This window comes from Silurus meridionalis, chromosome 20, assembly GCF_014805685.1.
Source record: "Silurus meridionalis isolate SWU-2019-XX chromosome 20, ASM1480568v1, whole genome shotgun sequence".
Classification (NCBI taxonomy): domain Eukaryota; kingdom Metazoa; phylum Chordata; class Actinopteri; order Siluriformes; family Siluridae; genus Silurus; species Silurus meridionalis.
The window spans coordinates 7371189-7391560 of NC_060903.1; the positions used below are offsets into that span (position 1 = coordinate 7371189).

The following is a 20372-nucleotide window of genomic DNA, read 5'->3' on the forward strand; positions in this document are numbered from 1 at the left end:
GTGCTATTTTTGTTGCATCTGTTACTACAACTACTACTAATGATGGGGCATCTGCAACTGCTACTACTGGATGCAGCTGCTGCTAGTACTTCTACTACTATTACTACAAGTAGTCCTGCTACTAATACTACTAATTGTGTTAGTACTTTGTAATAGCCAGAAATTAAATTGTTGCTTTAATTATTTTCCTCATGAGAAAGTCTTCAGGGTGTTTTTTTTTTTTATTAATTCTTATTATCTTCGGGAAAGTACAGGAATTATTGCTATAATATCAGTAGAACTTGTTTCACAGGATTCAACAACCTGAAATGTAACTATTAAGAGATGGCATGCCATGTTTCAACAATAAAATTGTGTACAAGGCTAAATAGCATTGGTATTAAAATAATAAAAACAAAGTCATGCTGTTATCTGAAAATCAAAGAAATAAATAGTACTTCTGCTTTGCAACTGGCCAGATCACACCAAGCCATAACTGCTTGATTGAAATAAATGGTGCTATAGCATGATAAGCATCTACAAATAGAGCTTAATGCATGTAAACAAGCTTTACAACTTCACATCTTGCTTTTCAATTCAACCAATGCATTCTACAAAGACATTAAAGCAATGTTCATGCAAACTGTTTGTAGCATCTGCAAAATGCAGGGTCACTTCCTTCTTCATGTGAAGTTGTTTTCACTTCATTTAAATTCAACAGTCACGCAAATGCATTCACGAGAAAACAGAGCAGTCTCTCTGTAAAAGACAGAATATTTGTATATGTTGTGTCAGTGTTCTCAAGTCTCAAACATTCACCGTGAGACACATTTCAACCCGTTCACACGCTGACACACCACACCTTGTATTTCTCACTGAGAACCGAGGGAGAACTGAATGAATAAGGTGCAGACATACAGAGGGAAATGCTCAACCAAGTTTATCTCTGTCTTGAGCTCTACAGAGTTAAATGCCACCTAGCAGCCAATCAGAAATCAGAATTTTTTAGTTTCCGGGTAAATAATGAGAGCCAACTCGTTACTAGGCAACATGGATGCGCGCGTGCGCACGCACACACACACACACACACACACACAGAGTTACAAGTTGAAAGCACGAGATCCGACGAATCGTATATCATTATTATCATTCATTTATTATTATCATTTATTTATTTATTTATTTATTTATTTTTTACCAAAGCCAGTAGCACTACAGAGGCGAGAATTAAATGATATCCACTACAGGGACCTAGCAAGCAAGTGCCAGGTAATGCTCCCAGATTTCACATAAATATAACGGCCTACTTTTTTTTTTTTTTTTTTTTTACTAGAGTCTGTGTCTGCATCAACTTACTTTTGCACACCATCAAATGCTTAGTATATATTCAGTATAAATCAGCAACAACAACAAAAAATAAATCCTATATGTGGCTGAATCTGCTACTCAGGCATGATGTTGGCACCTTCTCCCAGCTCAACAGCGCAGACTGCGTATATTTACGTTTTACATTTACTACGAATTCCCAAAATAAAATGCAAAATAAAGCAAATTAGTACACCGTAATGAACAGACACCGGGTTAAACAATGTTGTGTAAATCAGCAACTAAATTAAATCATGCACGATGTCAGCTCCTGTTAGTAAACACAACCACGCGCCTCCTTTCATGTGTTTTCTCTTCATTACAGCTGCATAAAGTAGTTTTATATTTTTGAAAGAAATGTTGCTCCGTGCAAAAAACGTGCGTACCTTCACTTTAAGCAGCTATACTGAGAACTGTATAGTAATGACGCAGTATAATAAAGTTAGTGGCTATTGTGACATTTATTTGTGGGCGGGGTTTAAGTGGAGGCAGAAAGATTTCCATGATCGCTAGCTATTAAGTTTTGTTAGTTGTTTTTTAAACAATGACTGGTCAAAATCCGAATATATACTATATTGCAAAAATGTTTTAAGTCACCTGACTTTCCTTCTACAGTACAGACCAAAAGTTTGGACACACCTTCTTTATGAAAATTGTAGATTCACACTGAAGGCATCAAAACTATGAATTAACACATGTGGAATTAAATATGGAATTAAATACATAACAAAAAAGTGTGAAACAACTGAAAAATGTCATATTCTAGGTTCTTCAAAGTAGCCACATTTTGCTTTGATTACTGCTTTGCACACTCTTGGCATTCTCTTGATGAGCTTCAAGAGGTAGTCTTGAATCAATATCAGAATATGTTTATGCATCCTGGCATATTTCAGGCTCAAGTACCAAAAAAATGTGCCTAACACACAGACAGGCATATAATGTTTTAAAATCATGTAATTTCCTGGCAGGAAAACTCAAGCAAAGAACTGATAAAAGATGTCCTCATGTCCACATGTTCCTCATGCCCCCTATGCAAAACAACTGAATGTTTGAGTGTATAAAGGTTGGTCCCAGTGCTACAATGTAGATAAGCTGTTGTCTTTCCTCATGGAGTGGGCTGCATTGTCACTTTGGAAGTCAAACTGCTGGAGTCCTGTAGTGAAGTGTGAAAAAGCTACAGCTAGTTTGTGTTTTAATCAAAAGTCCTAAGAAATTCAGTAACTTCTTGTTTTCACATTGTTATAGAAAGGGTGAAACTGACATGAACAGGTGACTTTAACTGCTCTAGGAGGCACGTTTTCCCTGCCTGTTGTCACACAAAAATGTAAAAACAGTGCTTTCCCCTAATGGTGAAAAACTCTGACAACATCATTTGTGTCAACATGTTATTACTGCAGAACCTTAAGCTTACTGCAAGCTTAGTGCATGGTGGTGAAAAAACCCAAACCAAAACCAAAGATCTTGTCTGATATCATAACAAATATTATCAGAGTCCAACACAAACTTATTACAGCCCAGCCTGGCTTGCATACTTTCACACGCTCACTGTTTTAGGCACTCGTGCAAACTTGTTTACTTTCAACTTTCTCTCAACAATAGAATTGTTCACTAAAACTCTAACATACATCACAATAATCTCTAGATGAAATCAGAATTGACACAATAATTAAAGAGCGTTTGTCTATACAAAGGAAATGCAGCTTTTTTTAAGGGATCCAGGGAGTATTTACAACTGAATTAAGCAAATCTGAAGAAGGGAATGCTTGCATGATCTTTATTATTGAAAACCACTGGCCCCACCTAGTGGCCATTTTGCACAACAGGTGATCTTGACACAATTTTACCTGCTGAAATTTCACCTACAGAATATAGAGGTTGTCAATTGATGTTTTTTTTTCCCCCTTTAAGAAATGCATACAATATATAGAGTTAAGTACCTGCCCTTTAAAAATGTTCCTGTGTGAAATTAATTGGTGCACAATGCAGCGAAACACATAAATCTACCAAAAGAATGTTTAAGAAAAGAAAAAAAAAACTCATTATAAAGAAAAATGGCTAAAGATTAGACCAAAAATAAAGAGATCATATGAGTGAATATTTACATTTATGGCATCTATGGCATATTTGCAGACTAGGCATAACTTTATGTCCACTTATTAGGCATAACATTATGACCACCTGCCTCATATTGTGTTGGTTCACCTTTTGCTGACAAAACAGTTCTGACCTGTCAAGCATTAACAGCATGACTTCTTTAGCATTTTGAGCTACAGGAGCTCATCTGTTGGATCAGTCCACACGGGTTCACCACTGTTCCTTTCTTACACCACTTTTTATAGATACTGACTACTGCAGACCAGGAAAAGCCCACAAGAGCTGCAGTTTTGGAAATGCTTTGACCCAGTCGTCTAGCCATCACAATTTGGCCCTTGTCAAACTCGTTCAAATCCTTCCGCTTGCCATTTTACCTGCTTCTTACACATCGACTATGAGGACAAAATGTTGCTGTCTAATATCCAAACCAGTAACAGGTGCCATGATGAAGAGATAATCAGTGTTATTCACTTCGCCAGTCATAATGTTATTATTCAAGTCAAGTTTATTTCTATAGCGCTTTTCACAACAGACATTGTCTCAAAGCAGCTTTACAGAATTCAACAGTTGACGTGAACGATGTGTGTTTATCCCACATGAGCAGCCATGGCGTCTGTAGCAAGGAAAAACTCTCTTAGATGTTATGAGGAAGAAACCTTGAGAGGAACCAGACTCAAAAGGGAAACCCATCCTCATTTGGGTGACATCAAAAGTGTGATTATAGTCTTTAAACAATACAAAACACTGGAAAGTAAGAACTAACACGAGCACTGGAATGTAAGATTATGAATTATGTCCTTTCCTCTCTTATAAAGTCATAGTGTAATGCCTGGTCAGTGTATGGCTTTTGGCAGATGGCCTTATCCAGAGCAACCTCATTTATACAGTGCTCCAGAATGTCCTTAAGTGTCCCAGCCAGAGCCTGAAAAATGGCTTTGCACCGACCCCCATCCAATGATGGCGCTTGAGAGGTTCTGCAAAGAAGAATGGAAGAAACTGGCCAAAAATCAGTGTGCCAGGCTTGTAGCATCTAGTATCTAGTAACGATCAACAAGTCTACAAGTATCAACAATACTTGTAGACTTGTAATTGGTGCCAAAGGTCCTTTAACAAATTATTGAGCAAAGGCTTTGAATACTTTTTTTTTTTGCAAAGATTTCAAACAAAACTTCTTTCAATTGTCATTAGGGGGGTTAGTTTGTAGATTTTTATGGAAAATAATAAATTAATCCATTTTGGATTTAAGCTGTAACATCAAATGTTATTTAAATTTTTAAAAGTTGATTAAAGGATACACAATGTGGACAGAAAAAAAAAAAAAATAGACCTATGTGATTTTAGAGAATATTTTTTACAATTAGAATCGGAGACAAACTTTGGCACTTGTGATAACAAAAGTAGCGTTCGTAACAAAAATACAATAAAAATATAATGTGGTATGCAAACATTTGCGATTAAATAAAATACATACAAGAAATTGCTTCAAAAATGCTTAAATGTTTTATCATCAGTGCTGCTAAATTCCCCAGCCTGATTAGTCACATGGCATTGATTTGCTGTCTGTCATCTAACTGGGGCTCTGATAGTAGTTTTGGTCATAATGCATTGCGCCATTTCTAATGCATTTTTTTCTTCTGTTGCTAGTTTGGTGTTGCACTGCATGATGTACCAATAGCATTCACACAAACTTCAGGAAGAAGAAGTACAAACTTTTGCACTCAACCCTGAATGATGTTATTTGTTTCTGTAATAACACTTTATAATAGTAATAGTTTAGGAGTTTATAAGGCAAATTTTCCGCATGAAGAATTGTAGGCATGGTGAAGCTTTCTGTTAGAAGACAGTCTCTTTCAAACACACTAATTTTTGAAAGTCAAGAGTCTCCAGTATCACAACTTTTCAGTAAAATGAAAAAAAAAAAACTTTTGCCACAAAAACGTTTTCAGGACAGAAGAGTTTAATCTTCATGACGTGGGCTTTTTATAGTGTATATAAGTAATAACAGACTAACTTGTTTCATGAACATTTTACTGAATCATACATAAAAAAGCTTAACGAATAAGTGGTTTATAATGAACTTGTTTTTCATGAGTAACATGGGAACCAGAAAGCATTAGACATAACAGTGAATCATTATTGAAAATCTGTCCCTTTTATTCCAATAAATATGAAAAGAAAAAAAAAAAATGAACAGTGATACACACACAAACTCTATATACAAACAATAGCACCATGCACGTTCATTACACGAAGCAATAATGAAGAACCAGTCTAGTATTCAATGTGAAGCACCAAAAACATTTCACCTCACTACAGAAACATCGTACACACTGTTCAGAGTAGTAACTTACACAGCTGAAACTTCTGTCCTAACACGAGTATATTCTTGGAGATGATCTTTTCCTGCTGCAGCTGTTGACAAAATGCATTAAATGACATTTTACATTTTTAACGGCTGTCTTTAGAACACGTATGAAATTCTGGAATGTTCATGGCAGTTACATTAGAAGAACATCAGAGCAGTTTAGTACTGATGTGAAAAATCAGAGGAAACATTGTCTCTCCACATAATTCACCTATCTGCTATGAAGCATCATTAGTCATGTTAGAAGAAACACTGATTCTTTATGCTCTGATTTATCTGTCCCTTGTGTCCTTCTTGTAGGGTCCAGTCCAATGACAGAAGATTCTCCTGGAGCTTTTTCTTTTTTTTCCTTCAGCTTCGTTAACGACGCACAATGAAAATAAGAGAAGTGACTGTTCATCACAAAGGCACTGGCAGAATCAGACAGCCAGGAGATGAGGCCATGCTGCTGATTGGCTGATAAGAAGCAAGAAGTCAGTCCTGGCTGGTGCGCCTCTTCTCCAGTTTTTGTTTTAGCTCCTCTGTGAAAGCTGCTGGAATAATATGCATTAAATTTCCAGTTACTTAAAAATAAAAGGTACATGTGGGAAAATCATAAGCCTGTAATGCTACCCTGCAGATAGTAACAGGGGGAAAACAAATATTTTAATATTGTATCAGTAATATTGAAAATATAAAAATCCACCATTGCCATTTTATCTTTAGGTATATTTAATTTGACCATGTAACCACTCCAACACAATAAAGCTGAATCCCAAATGTCTTCATTCACTGTATGTCAGCGGTGCCGAAGTTTTTTCCTATGAAGGGGCCAAAAAATGTTTACAAACTGGATTGTATTGTTTGTTTTAATCACACTGTTTCTATTCTGCCATTATGCAGTTTAATGTGTTTAATTTCTATAGTAAGTGATGCTCTTAAATGTCATGTGAACAAGTTTACAAACTGTTAGCACCTTGGACTGGGTAATCACCTTGCCATAGTTGTGCTCAACACAAAAGCACAGGGTTTCTGGTTTCACTGGAAAAGCGGAACTCTCATCTCTACATCTTACCTGCTGGGGCCTAACGTCTAATTAAGACTAAAAAGATCATTGTTGATTATAATTTACCAGTAACAGCATGTCTTTTATTTGAACCTTATTGGGTTAAAGGACTGTATGTGTGAATGTGTATTGTTCTGTGTGTTCTATCTTTGTGCACACACTCACTCTGTGTTAGTGGTGAGGGCGAGGGTGAGAGCACCAGGCGTCTCATAGGGCTGGATGGTGACCCTGGAGGGCTAAGTGACCTGTGAGATGGACTGGGAGATTTCGAGTGAGATCTCAATGTCCATCTCTCTGTTCCTGGTCCAAACACACACATCAGGGAAAATTGTATCAATTCACCTTAAACACTGATTCTCCGAGACTAACAAACCAATAGGGTCTTGTACCTTTTGGGGGAAGTGAGGGTCCTCTGGGGAAAGTAACAGTGGGTGCGCAGTGTAGCATTCGCTCTCCATTCTCGTCGTTGGAGGAAATATATGCTGGATAAAGAAATTAGAGATTTTCAGTTAGCCAAATGTAGAAACAAATCAATGAAAGGCAGAAAGACTTAGTCAAAAAATAAGAATGTGTGCTGTGTTAATAGAAGTCTCATAAGGATTCTGCTCTTGCAAGTTAATGTTTGCTCATGTTTGCTACTTGGCATGCTGATATTCTCTTGATAAGATTCATTGTAAGTGTGTGTGTGTGTGTGTGTGTGTGTGTGTGTGAGTGAGAGAGATAGAGAGAGAGAGAGAAATATACTGATATTCTCTTCATAAGGCTCCTCCAGTAGAAAAGGCTGAAGCGTCCCGGCTGTTTTTTCCACTAGTGCGTTAATGACATCATAAAGGGTGGGACATGGGATCTGCCACAGATGCATCCATACACACACACACACACACACACACACACACACAGTGACACATCAGCATTTCTTCAAGTCTCAACAATGATTTTACTTTATTATCGGTTCGATCTGTTTATAAAACTCTACAGATACATACCGGGTTTTCCACGTCAATGATGTAACCTCCCTGAGGCTTTTGGGTAACTCGATAGTGTCTAAACACTGAGCTGTCGAACATAAAAAAAATTAATAATTTATAAAGCAGCATTACGAGTAGACCTGAGATAATAAATAATCAGGTAGAGTAAGATCCTGAAGTGGCAAATGACATGCTATTTGGAAGAATCTGGAAGTGAAAAATTTAAAAGTATGTCTAATTTATTTAGAAAGAGGCAGATAAGGATAGAGCTCTTTTACAGCCTGTATCATACCCGTTAAGATCTTGTCGTGTGGTCACCGCGAGTGAGGTTCCGTCTCTGCCCGGTCTTAGCAGCATGTTCCCACAGTCTGGGTGACGTTCTAATAGAACCTCAGCTTCTGTACGAGAGACAGGCCTGAAACAGCTGATCAAGAGAGAACACACAGACAGTAATAAGATATGAAAGGCATTTGGTTATAAAAAATATTTACAAATGGTTGATGTTTTCTGTAGAAAACATTCAAAAATATTTAATTCCTCTTTTTTGGTTCAGTAAAACAAAAGGCATGTTGTTGTTCCTGACCGTTACAAAGCACTGACCGCTGAGACCAGTTTCATTAACATTAAACAAATAGCGATAACATTCCAACACTCCAAAATGGTTGGAACCACAAGAGAAATTCATTTGTTGTTTCTGTATACTGGAAAAAATGAGTTTCAAATTTCAGCTTCTATTTTCTAAAGGAAAGAGGTTAAACAACACCAAGAAGTTAAAAAACTCTGAAACCACTTGTAATGATGAAAGTGATGAAAAAAATCTGGGTATAGCTAAATAAATAAATAAATCACTGGTGCACTGAGAAACAAACATTGAATGGTTTAGTCAACATGACAAAAACAGCTCACAAACATTGTGAGTGCTGTGAAGACAAACCATAAAACAGCAATCAGTGACACAACTAACAACCGCCAAAGGGTTGAAGGAATCACAATCTGCAAAGACTTTGAGAGCAGAAATATAGAGCAGCTACAAAATGCAAAATCACTTAGCTGAAGTAAAAATCAAAAGGGCCAAATTGGGATTCACAAAGAAATGTATTAGAAAGAAGTCCTTGAAAAAAGAGTAACTTCTACCAAAGTGACAGACAGGCACACTTGTGGAGAAAGAAAGGATCTGTTCATGATCCAAAACAAACAAGCTTATCTGTGAAACCTAGTGAAGGTAGTGTCATGGCTTGGGCTATGAGTGGCTGATTCCGAAATGGGTTAACAGATCTTTATTAATGATGTTGCTCATGATCATCTTCTTCTTCCGGCTTCTCCCTTTAGGGGCCACCACTGCGGATCATCCGTCTCCATACACCCCTGTACTCTACATTTGCCTCTTTCACCCCCAACTACCTGCATTTATTAACTCATGATTGTAGCAGCAGAAATAATTCAGATGATTACAGGAACATTTGCTTGCCAATTAAAAAAAAAAAAAAAAAAAAAAGTATTTGAATCCAAACAATTATAACGATCTAAATCACACTGCGAACCCAACAAAGGATTCATCAGGGAGGAAAAATGAAAGGGTTAAGACAGGCCTGACCTTATCACAAGACCTTAACCCAATTGAGCATTAATTTCACCTCCTGATGAGAAGACTGAAGGGAGAAACTCCCCCCAAATCAAAAAACAACTGAAAGAAGCAGTGGTATGAGGCTGCAAAAGTTTAACGAGAGAAGAATCCAACAACTCCGTGATGTCAGGCTCAGATCTCAGGCTTGATGCTTTTACTGTAAGCCAAAAATATGCAATCAAATCATCTGCTTCTTCTTTCAGCTTCTCCCATTAGGGGTCGCCACAGCAGACCATCCATCTCTATACCCCTCTGTCCTCTACATCTGCCTCTTTCAACCCAACTACCTGCATGTCTTCCCTCACCACATCCCGCAAATACTAAGCCTATAAATCTGGGTTGTCTGATAAATTTTTCCCCTGATGTCTGATACAATGTTTAACACATCCAGATTTAAATACCTAAATAAATAAAGCTGATGCATTCATTTCACTGAAAAATGTATAATGGACTTTTTATTGTATTTTAAAAAAATAAAATAAATAAAAACCAAACAAAAACGGAAGTCTATTTCAAAATAAACAAAAATATGCTTCCGCTGTATCGACTTTCTTGTTCCTCTTGACCTTATGAAAGAAAAAAAACTTTTGACCCAGAGTGTAATTAAATTGTAAAAAAAAATTATAACTAGATTAATTGTACTTACAACTAAAACATCAAATAGAATAACAATTTACTATTAGTATTACTATTGTTAGGGTTCAAGCATAAAATGCTGAAACCCTATTGTTATTGTAGAGATTTTTATTATTATTATTATTATTATTATTATTATTATTATTATTTCGCCCTAAAACTGATCGTGCAGGCCTGAGAGTTAAAACTTGGCCAGATGGTAGAGCTAAATTTAGGGAAAGGTTGAAAAGTATCAACCCAGTTGGCCATAGTGCTACTGTCCTAAATGTACTCAATCTTTGGTCAAGAAAAAAATAGCAAAGCTTTGCCAACAAAGAATTGATTGACCTGAAACTTGGCATGTAGTGTCTCTGTCCAATCTGCCATAGAGGTTTATGAGGACATTTGCATATCTCAAAAAACAGGGCCACCATCCACTGATTACATTTGGGCACCTGTTAGACAATGTTAATGGACGCCGATCAAAACGAAACTCGGTAGCCATGTTCCACCAATGGACCCTGAAAGTCTGTAAGAATTTTTAACGACATCTGCCACTAGGGGGTGATAGTGTTTTTCAAGTGAATAAATTATTGTACATCGCACAACTTTTCAAAACATACAATTAATTTTCATATCATTTGATTGCTAAGCAATTTTGCCTCAAGGACCACTGCTGTCAATCAAATCCTTCAATAATTATTCTTAATTATGTTAAAAACTTACTTTTGCAAATTGCTGCTTGCAGCTATATTTATTATTATTATTATTATTATTATTATTATTATTATATCTATTAAAACTTTTTTATTCTTTTTTTGAATCATGAATATAGAAATGACAGCATCTCTGGAAAGAGGAAACACTTACGCTGGGATCTCTCCCACCAGAGGGAGAGAGAGGGGAGAGGAGGGAGCTCTGGAGAGTGATCGAGCTCTTCGTCTCTGTCTCTCTTTCTCCACCACCTCCTTCAGCATGTGAAGTTGGCCAGGCAGCAGGGTTAAAGTCGTGGGCACTGCCAGCTGAGGACCAGATGAGGATAATCACTTACTGATCTGTTAATACACCATTTATTCAATTAATTGATTCCTTCCTCATTACTCTGATGATGTTGAGTTTGTGTACTTCAGCTGAAAAGCAGTAAATTCAAAATGCAGAATAGAAGCTTTTAATTCAAACGTATTAATATGAATACTTGTGAACAAAACTTTTTTTGTGTCTTTATTTTAATAGCATTTGTGGTATTTAGTCTTAATGTGTATACACACCCACCAGGCATAACATATACGAATAACCTGCAAGTAACCGTTTTGTCCTCAAAGTTGATGTGTTGGAAGCAGGAAAAATGGGCAATCGTAAGGATTTTGGGCGAACATCTGTGAACTAATATCAAGAGTGTAAAAATTTGACAAATCCTCGTGGAACCTGGGAGGGAAACCCCCTCTCCCACCTATCAGTCACAATAAAACTTGCATTTGTGAGCTCATGCAGAAAAGTGTGAAATGTAAATTCAATTAGTTAGACATCATTAGAAGGGCAAAGAAATGCAGCAAATTTTACTAAACCATATATTATGAAAGCTACAACCAGCTTAATCCTGGAATACTTCATATTTATAGAATTCTATAATTCTAAAATGAGATTTTATTATTAAGTATTTTATAATAAACATCTGGGCTCAATTACAGAGTATGTTATTGTATAGAGTAGCTTGTTCTTGTGTTAATTTAAAGATGCATGGTGCAAAAGGTGGATCATTTCAATACAGATTGTAACACACTAAAAATCTACCATCCATCTGCTTAATCAGGTGAATTTAATTAATTATTTTAATAATGTTAATTCTCAACAGTACTGATAACCAATTACAAATGTGGAATTTGCATGTTATGTAAAATCAGAGATAAATGAAAAAAGGATTTATGGTGGCATACACTGAATTATACAATGGTTTTAGCGCCCTGTTTACAAACAATCCCCAAAAGGCAGCTTGAATAACAAGTGTTATCTGATGAAACTGCCATGATCTAACCAAAACGCCTCAAAGTGTCGTAAGGCTGTGTAATGACCGTGGAATTTCCCCAGGACAAAAACAGGATTGTTCTTGCACTGGCTAAGTCAATCAGCTGACTGGAATGCAACTGAGAGTAGCAATGGTTTCACGGCAAGCAAGAATGCAAGCCTGCAAAAAAACAACCAGGAAAACTTTTTTATATTTATATTGTACTACACGTTACAAGATAAATTCCTGGTTATTAGATAATACCGTTATTTTTTTAATGTGAAACCATACTTCATATACTGTATACTTCAAAGTATAAATCCTCTGCTTAAGTTTTACTTCAGTAAAGGTTCTCCGTTTACAGTTGAACTTGAGGAAAAGCACAAATGCACTTGCTTTTGAATGTAGTTAAGCATTTAAATTAAAAAGTGCAAATCTTTAAGAAATATATTGTAATAATTTTATGCAATTAATTAAAAAATTTCCTATGCATTAAAAAATTTATCACACATAAAAATCTGCAAAGGCTACAGTCTGTGCTATATAATATTTAGAAAGTGCAAAGAGCATTTAAAAGCATTAATATTCTGAACACTGACACGAACAAATATGATCTTATCATTAGTGCTGAAAAATCTCTTCAAGTCTATAAATAAATCTATAAATCTCTTTTTTTCACTGTGCTATGATTCATTCTCTTATATAACAAAATAGATATTTTTCACAATACTGGTGTTCTATAACATCAACAATATGCTCAAGATAAAAAAAACTTTTGGAATATAATATAATTTGTTCTCTCTCTCTCTCACACACTCACTCACACACTCACTCACTCACTCACTCACTCACTCACTCACTCACTCACTCACACACTCACACACTCACACACTCACTCACTCACACTCACTCACACTCACTCACTCACTCACTCAAACACTCAAACACTCAAACACTCAAACACTGCACTCACATCCACCACAGAGTAGAGGAAGCCTTTCCACAACTCTCGTGCCTCCAAGTTAGGAGCCTGGAAAAAGAAAAGAAACAGGATATAGTAATAGGACACAAATCTATGTAAATCTGTGACTTCCACAAATTATTCGACATTCATCTTTCAGCTCAAGGCAGTCATATGACTGTAAGTTGGAATACAGACGTGAATAAACTTCATATACATTTTCATTTGCAAAAGTGGCATGAAAGGTGTAAAAGCAAGCAAACAGGATAATCTCCTTAAGATATACTATATATCTATATATACTCAATATATATTTATATTTGTATAGAAAAAAGGACACTTGGCTGGGACACCTGAATTTTTCCAGCCATTAGTAGTTCTTCCCCAAACTGTTACACACAAAGTTGAAGGCACACACATTTAAAAAGGGTGTCCTTGGATGTGGTAGCACTCAATTTTCCATTCACTTGAACTAGGAGACACAAACCGGTTCTAGCATGACAAAGCCCCTGTGCACAAAGTGAGCTCCATGAAGATATGCTTTAAATGGGTTGGAGTGACCTGCAATAGAGCTCTGACCTCAACCCTATTGAATAGCTATGGAATTAACTGAAACGCAGACACCCCAGGCCTTCTCACTCTGCATCATTACGTGACTTTACTAATGCCCTTGTAGCTGAATAAGCACAAATCTCCACAAGCACGCTCCAAAATCTAGTGAAACATCATCCCAGGAGAGTGGAGGTTATTATAACAGTAAATGGGGACTAAATGTGGAGTGGAATAGATTGTTCAAAAAGCACAGAATCTTGTGTCCAGGTGTGCCCCCCCCCTTAAAGGCCAGTCTGTAAAAATATATATAGTGTATGTAATGAACATATAAATATTCAAATATAGATTCTTTGAGCATTTGACTTGCTGTGCACTCACAGTTAGTTTGGTCTCTCCATCCTTCATGCGTAAATTCATTCTGGCTGCCTCCAGATTCCTGTCCCGACTGCAATCATCGATCAGAGACACAAACCCACTCAGGTCCAGTTTCTCTACATACTGCATCGAGACAGACAGATAGACAGACACACACACACACACACACACACACACACACACACACACACACACACACACACACACACACACAAATGAACATCAGAATGCTTCAAACAATTCCCAAAGCTTATTCATAAATCCATTTTAATCTAATATCAAGCAACTTAGTGAGACTATTGTCTATACTGGTGTGCAAAGGTCTGCACACTCCTCCCTCCAGCTTTCACAGTGAAATAGTGCCTTTCTGATTTATTTATAAACTAATCAGCAAATTATTTTGATATTGAAGGTGTTTAAAACACATCCGTCTTTTTATTATAGAAATTTGTTTTTTATTTATTTAACATTTGAACACCTCAAAAAGTTTTTCACCGTCATGATTCTCATTGCTCATTTTCATAAAAAAAATAAAATAATAATTGTTCAGTTTTGCTTACATGTGTGTCCTTCGCATTGTTGAAGAAGTATAAGGTGTTCCCACACAGGCATGTCCATAGTCGCCGGGACACCTGTGAAATATGTGAAAGAACTGTGGTTATGCATAAGTATTATTTTGTTCTTTACACTTATATATTATTCTTGCAAGAGATGGGGCTCATTATTGTATTTTATTTTTAAGGTATGTTTGGCAAGTGGTCAAAATTGGGTACAATCAGGTCTCTAAAAATCGTGTCAAGTTTGACTTCTTGCAGTCACCCCTCCTTTCAACAAGCACTAGTGATGGGAAAATTTGATCATTTAACTAACTTGAATCTTTTCCTTTTTTTCAGCAAAATAGACAAATGTTCAAGTCATTTCATTCTTTTAATTTTATTTGAAAATGTTTAGAAGAGTTTCAGTAGCCAACATCCTCAAACACACCAACAAATGTTTCAGCAGTTTCCAAAGAAAGAAACAAAATAATGCAACAATGGACAAATGTTGAAAAACATAAGTAATTCATTCACCACTTAACAAAGATATTTTTCAGCTTTTGTTGACGGTGCATATGCAAACATCCTACTTTTTTAACATGGAAACTGCTCTAACACAGGTGACATAAAATGAACACACATTTAGACACCTGATCATAAGATTCAATGTGCTTTTTGAACATCCCATTCCACATTTAGTGAGGTGAGGAGGCCTGGGGTGCTGTCAATGTTCCAATTCATCCACAAGATGTTCAATAGAGTTGAGATCAGGGCTCTATAGCAGGCCACTCCACTTTTTTTTCTTTTTATCTCCAACCCATGTAAGCTACATCTTAATGGAGCTGGGTTTGTAAAAGGAGCATTGTCATGCTGGAACAGGCTTGGGTCTGCTAGTTGAAGGGAAGGGAAAATTTGATGCTACCACATCCAAAAACATCCTATACAATTGTGTGCTTTCAACTTTGTGGTAAAATTTGGGAAGAACCGTATATGGCTGGAAAAGTCAGGTGTCGCAATACTTTTGTCCACACAGTGTGTAAAACATTTGTTCAAAATGAACAAATCATTTATGAACCTTAGGTAAGCATTAACAAAGGATTGCCATGATTTATGATATTTCTCATAAATGTTCAACAGATTTGTCATGTAATCAGAATCAGAAAAAGTTGTAATATTCAAATGTGAAAGTGACTGTCCCTAAAGGAGTTCATCTGGGGGTAAGTGGGGCACTGTTCAATATGCTAACTGCAATGGGGAAGAAACTATTCTTGTGGTGTGAGGTTCTGGTTTTGGTGGACCGAAACCTCTTGCCAGAAGGGATGGACTAAAAGAGTTTGTTTCCAGGATGAGAGGGGTCGGCTCGATCTTGGCTGCACAACTTTGGGTTCTGGATATGTACAGCTCCTGGAGGGACGGAAGACTGCAGCTGATCACCTTCTCAGCAGAGCGGATGACGCGCTGCAGTTTGGACTTGCCCCTGGCTGTAGCGGCAGCAAACCAGACCGTAAGGGAGGATGTAAGGATAGATTTGATGATGGCAGTGTAGAAGTTCACCAACATCTTCGCAGGGAGGAGAAACTTTTTCAGCTGCTGGAAGGAAATACATCTTCTGCTGAGCCTTCTTGACAAAGGAGTTAATTTTCTGCTCCCACTTGAGCTCCTGGGTGATGATGATTACCAGGAATTGGAAGGACTCGACAGGTGTCACCGGGGAGTCACAGAGGATGACAGGGGGGAGGGGGGGTGGATCCTTCCTGAAATCTACAGCCGACACCAGACCGTCCATCACACTCCTGTACGCCGACTCGTCCCCATCAGAGATGAGGCTGATGAGGTCATCAGCAAACTTCAGGAGTTTGACAGACTAGTGACCAGATGAGCAGTTATTGGTATACAGAGGAATTGATCTGTGATCCAACAGCTGGAAGAGCTTGTCTCTTAGCAGAGCTGAGGTGATCGTGTTAAAGGCAGAGCTAAAGTCCACAAACAATATCCTGGCGTAGGATCCTGGGGAGTCTTGATGTTGAAGGATGAAGTCGAGGGCCATGTTGACAGCGTCATATACAGATCTGTTGGGTCTGTAGGTGAATTGTAGTGGATCCAGGAGAGGGTTTGTAATGCCCTTGTGGTAGGACAACACGAGGCGCTCAAAAGACTTCATGACCACAGAAGTAAGAGCGATGGGTCTGTAATCATTAAGTCCTGTGATCCTTGTCTTTTTGGGGTCTGGGACAATGGCTAAAGTCTTGAAGCAGACTGGCACATGGCAGGTTTCCAGTCAGGTATTAAAAATGTCTGTGAACACTGGGAACAGCTGATTGTCACAGTGTTTCAGGGTGGAGGGGGAGACAGAGTCTGGGCCTGTAGCCTTGCAGGTGTTTAGACGTTTAAACAGCCTATTCACATCTTCCTCTTTGATACAGGCCATTCCAACAATTTAGACCTTTCCAGGATAAACAGTGCTATTTCTTCATCCAGCTGAATTAAAAGCCTTCATCGTGAAAAAAGGGCTATCAGTATCTATTCTTTTTTTTTTTTTTTTTTTTTTTTTTTTTTTTTACTGTGTGCTCCGTCTTTTGGGATTTTGATCGACTGTAGGTTTTTTTGCCAACTTTTTTTCTCAATGAACAAAATCAGTTTGGAAAGAAATGAAATATATATATATATATATATATATATATATATATATATATATATATATATATATATATATATATATATATATATATAGGTGCTGGTCACAATACAATAATGTTGAGGTCATTGCTTTTACATTTACAATATTTACATTATTTGTTTAGAAAGAATAAATTGCAAATGTGTAAGAAAATTACATTTATTTAAACTCCAATTGAAGTTTAAGTTTTTCATAAATTGCTTACATGCGTTCTGTGTCATGTACAGTAGCCATTCCACTCTCTATAGTCATATCAAAACCACATTGGGGTTTTTTTTGGTTGGTACAAACACCCTGATGAAAAATGCAGATAGTTTAGACAGAACATGATCATAGATATCAGTTTCTGAAAATTAAAACAAAGACCTCCAGATTCTAGTGGGGAAAAAAATACTTTATTCCCTGCTCAAATTTCTGATCATCATCAGCCAAACTCATGACACAAACAGTGAAGCAACCTTGCATTATTCTGCTCAATTAAATTTTATTACTATACCTCTTTAACAATAGACATTGTCACAAAGCAGCTTCAGAGCAATATAGAGTTTCATGACCTACATTTTAAATGTATTTAAAACTTATCCCTATAGGTCTCTGTCCCAAGGGAAAAGCTTCCTTCAACGTCATGAGGAAGAAGCCATGAGAGGAACTAGTTTGGGTGACTCCAATAAATATCCCTCTTCTATATCTGTGTATTATATGGTCTAAATTGAAATTACATAAGTAAAAAAACTTCAAGATAACTTCGATGAAATAGACTTTGTGTGAAATTATCAACTGGAGACGCAAGTGTAAAATCGTTCATGGCAACAACAGGCCAAAACCCATTGTCCTGGTTTCTGTGTGCTACCCTCTACAGTAATCTCATGCTTCTTTAAAGCTGTCTGTGTAGGGCCGTCCTGAGCACCAGCGAGCGTTTTCCAAATGATAAGAACTCCAACCAGAAGTAGGACATCAGAATGGAATCTCTGCAGAGATTACAGATTCAATCTTTCGTTTCATTTTCTCTGGCTTGTTTTGCCAAATCCACTGCTCTGGGGCAGATTAAAGCCCCCAAGGGCAACACAGAGCACAGCTGTCTCTCTCTCTCTCTCTCTCTCTCTCTCTCTCTCTCTCACACACACACACACACATACATATATATATACACACACACACCCTCCCATCTATACATTACCCCCCCACCCTTTGACAACCCCCTTCACACACCCATTGCACCTGAACCCCCCGAATATTTCGTTCCAATCTGTCTAGCTTTCTTTGTCTTCGTATTTCCTCTATTACATTTCACTTAGGAGCCAGCTGATGCCTTAAACATTAACACTCAGTCATAAATCACATTATACACACCATGTAGCAGACCGGGAACGATGCAGCCACAAATTTGATGTGTGTGTGTGTGTGTGTGTGAGAGAGATGGGGACTAATAACAAGTAGAGAGGGGGACTCCCTCATTGGAGACAGAATCACAACACAATCATATTATTCAGCCGTGATAAGATTTAAAATGGACATCAATACAAGTTGTTCATTTAGTACAAGACAACTGGAGACGCTGCTGCTGTTTTTTCGCTCTGCCATCACACACGTAAAAACTTTTGCAGACGGATATCTGGCCTTTCATTTTGTGAAGACTCAGTAAGCGCAAACTGCATGCTGAATTGGTATCATTTGGGCTTCCTATACATAATAGCAACCTGAGAATTCAGTATTTTTATTGAAGCATTGTAACAATTTTACTGACAACGTTTGTGTTACAAACAAAAACAAGTAAACAACTATATGAAAACTCTTAGACACCATGAAATCTATTACAACATGGGATCTCTCTTCTAAAAATGTGTATTTTGTGGAAGATCGTGCACAATTTTTTCAGATGATTTGACGTTTGGTGATATTTTGTTTACATGTTTGTAATGTTTTTTTATTTTTGTACTTGGGAATGTATTCGAAGCCTCTTTCTGTCTATATGTAAAGTATGATTTGCATATCGTACTTTACAGGCATATGCTGGAATCTTTCATTGTGTGTGTGTTGCTGGTTTGGATACGAGTCTTTTAAAAAACGCTTTACCGCGTGCGTGCGCGTGTGTGTGCGCGTGCGTGTATTAGCTTATTAACGCGCAAGTGCAACATTAATTGATCAATTAGAGGCATTTAATTAACATCGGGTTTATCACTGAAGTGTGTGTGTGTGTGAGAGCCGCAGTAAGGTGTGTCCATGCACCGCAATATTTAATGCTCAGTACCAAACACACACGCACAGTAAGGGGTTTAAAAAAAAAACGCACATCCAAACCATCACCCAGCAACCAACGCGTTACACAATAACGGGATTTGCATAAAATAACATCCTGTATATGTGGGTTTGGATGCCTAGCACCAAAAATGAGGCTTCTCACATCCGATGAGAGCCATCATGCAGCCTGTCACCCAGCCTTTGCCTCGCCTATCCATACAGACACACACACACACGTGAGAAATAAAGCCGGTGGGTGCAACTTCACTGCTCGACATAATAAAATACCTTCTCTTTAGGTCCCCGTTTCTCCAAATATCCCTCATAATAGCAGGGCGGAAGCTGAGCTCGGCTTGAGCCGGTCCGCTGCTTCACCGGTGCCGCCGCCATGGCCGTAGCCAGCTCGGGATGTGAATGGACCGACAGCGCGGGGACAAAGCGCGGAGCACTTAGAAAGCCGAAAGGGTCGCAAACCAGGAGGGTCAAAACCCAAGCTCCCTACCCTGCAGGACCACAGATCCAGTGGGCGGAGACGGAGCTAATAGGAGTGGAGTCAAAGCTGATCCAGCTTCACCTACTGGGAATGGATCCGGAGCTAATTTTGCTCCACCTACTAGGGGTGGAGCCGAGCACATGTCAACCGGGTGACGACAGCTCAATGTCTTGGCACTGCTAATGTCATCACTGGTCCTTTCATCCCTAGTGATTTTATGCCTTTGATTTAATAGAAAAAAAAAAACGATCTGATTAGTGAGCACGTAATTTACATCGTTTCACCAGTAGGTGGCGCCAGGAGTGCTGTAAAAAAAAAATAATTTATATTATATATAATACTATATAAATATAATAATAATATTTTATGTTGCAGCTTAATACTACTTATTTTTCTTCTTCTTTCAGCTGCTCCCATTAGGAGTCGCCACAGCGCATCATCCGTCTCCATACTACTCCGTCCTCTACATCTGCCTCTTTCAGA

General features: G+C 37.7%; 1 protein-coding gene across 2 annotated transcripts; it reads right to left on the reverse strand.

Moving 5' to 3' along the window:
* Positions 1-5568: 5568 nt before the first annotated feature.
* On the reverse strand, positions 5569-20047 carry stap2a (signal transducing adaptor family member 2a). 2 transcript variants are annotated; one of them, XM_046877258.1, is made up of 11 exons: positions 19685-20047; positions 14506-14577; positions 13949-14068; positions 13031-13087; positions 10926-11077; positions 8109-8240; positions 7835-7904; positions 7593-7695; positions 7238-7330; positions 7014-7148; positions 5569-6333 (listed from the first exon to the last, which is right to left on the reverse strand). In XM_046877258.1, the coding sequence occupies exons 1-11, from the start codon at positions 19784-19786 to the stop codon at positions 6278-6280; spliced, it is 1092 nt and encodes a 363-aa protein (XP_046733214.1). In that variant the 5' UTR covers positions 19787-20047; the 3' UTR covers positions 5569-6277. The 2 variants fall into 2 exon arrangements, with proteins under 2 accessions (XP_046733214.1, XP_046733213.1); XM_046877257.1 differs by having other exon boundaries at positions 5569-6336; positions 19685-20046.
* Positions 20048-20372: the final 325 nt, after the last annotated feature.

Coding starts and splice junctions, on each gene's coding strand:
- stap2a (XM_046877257.1), bottom strand. CDS start 19,786: ATGGCGGCGGCACCGGTGAAGCAGCGGACCGGCTCAAGCCGAGCTCAG. Junction 14,069..14,505: donor ACAATGCGAAGGACACACAT/GTAAGCAAAACT, acceptor GTCTCGATGCAG/TATGTAGAGAAACTGGACCT. Junction 6,337..7,013: donor GCCCTCACCACTAACACAGA/GTGAGTGTGTGC, acceptor ATATTATTCCAG/CAGCTTTCACAGAGGAGCTA.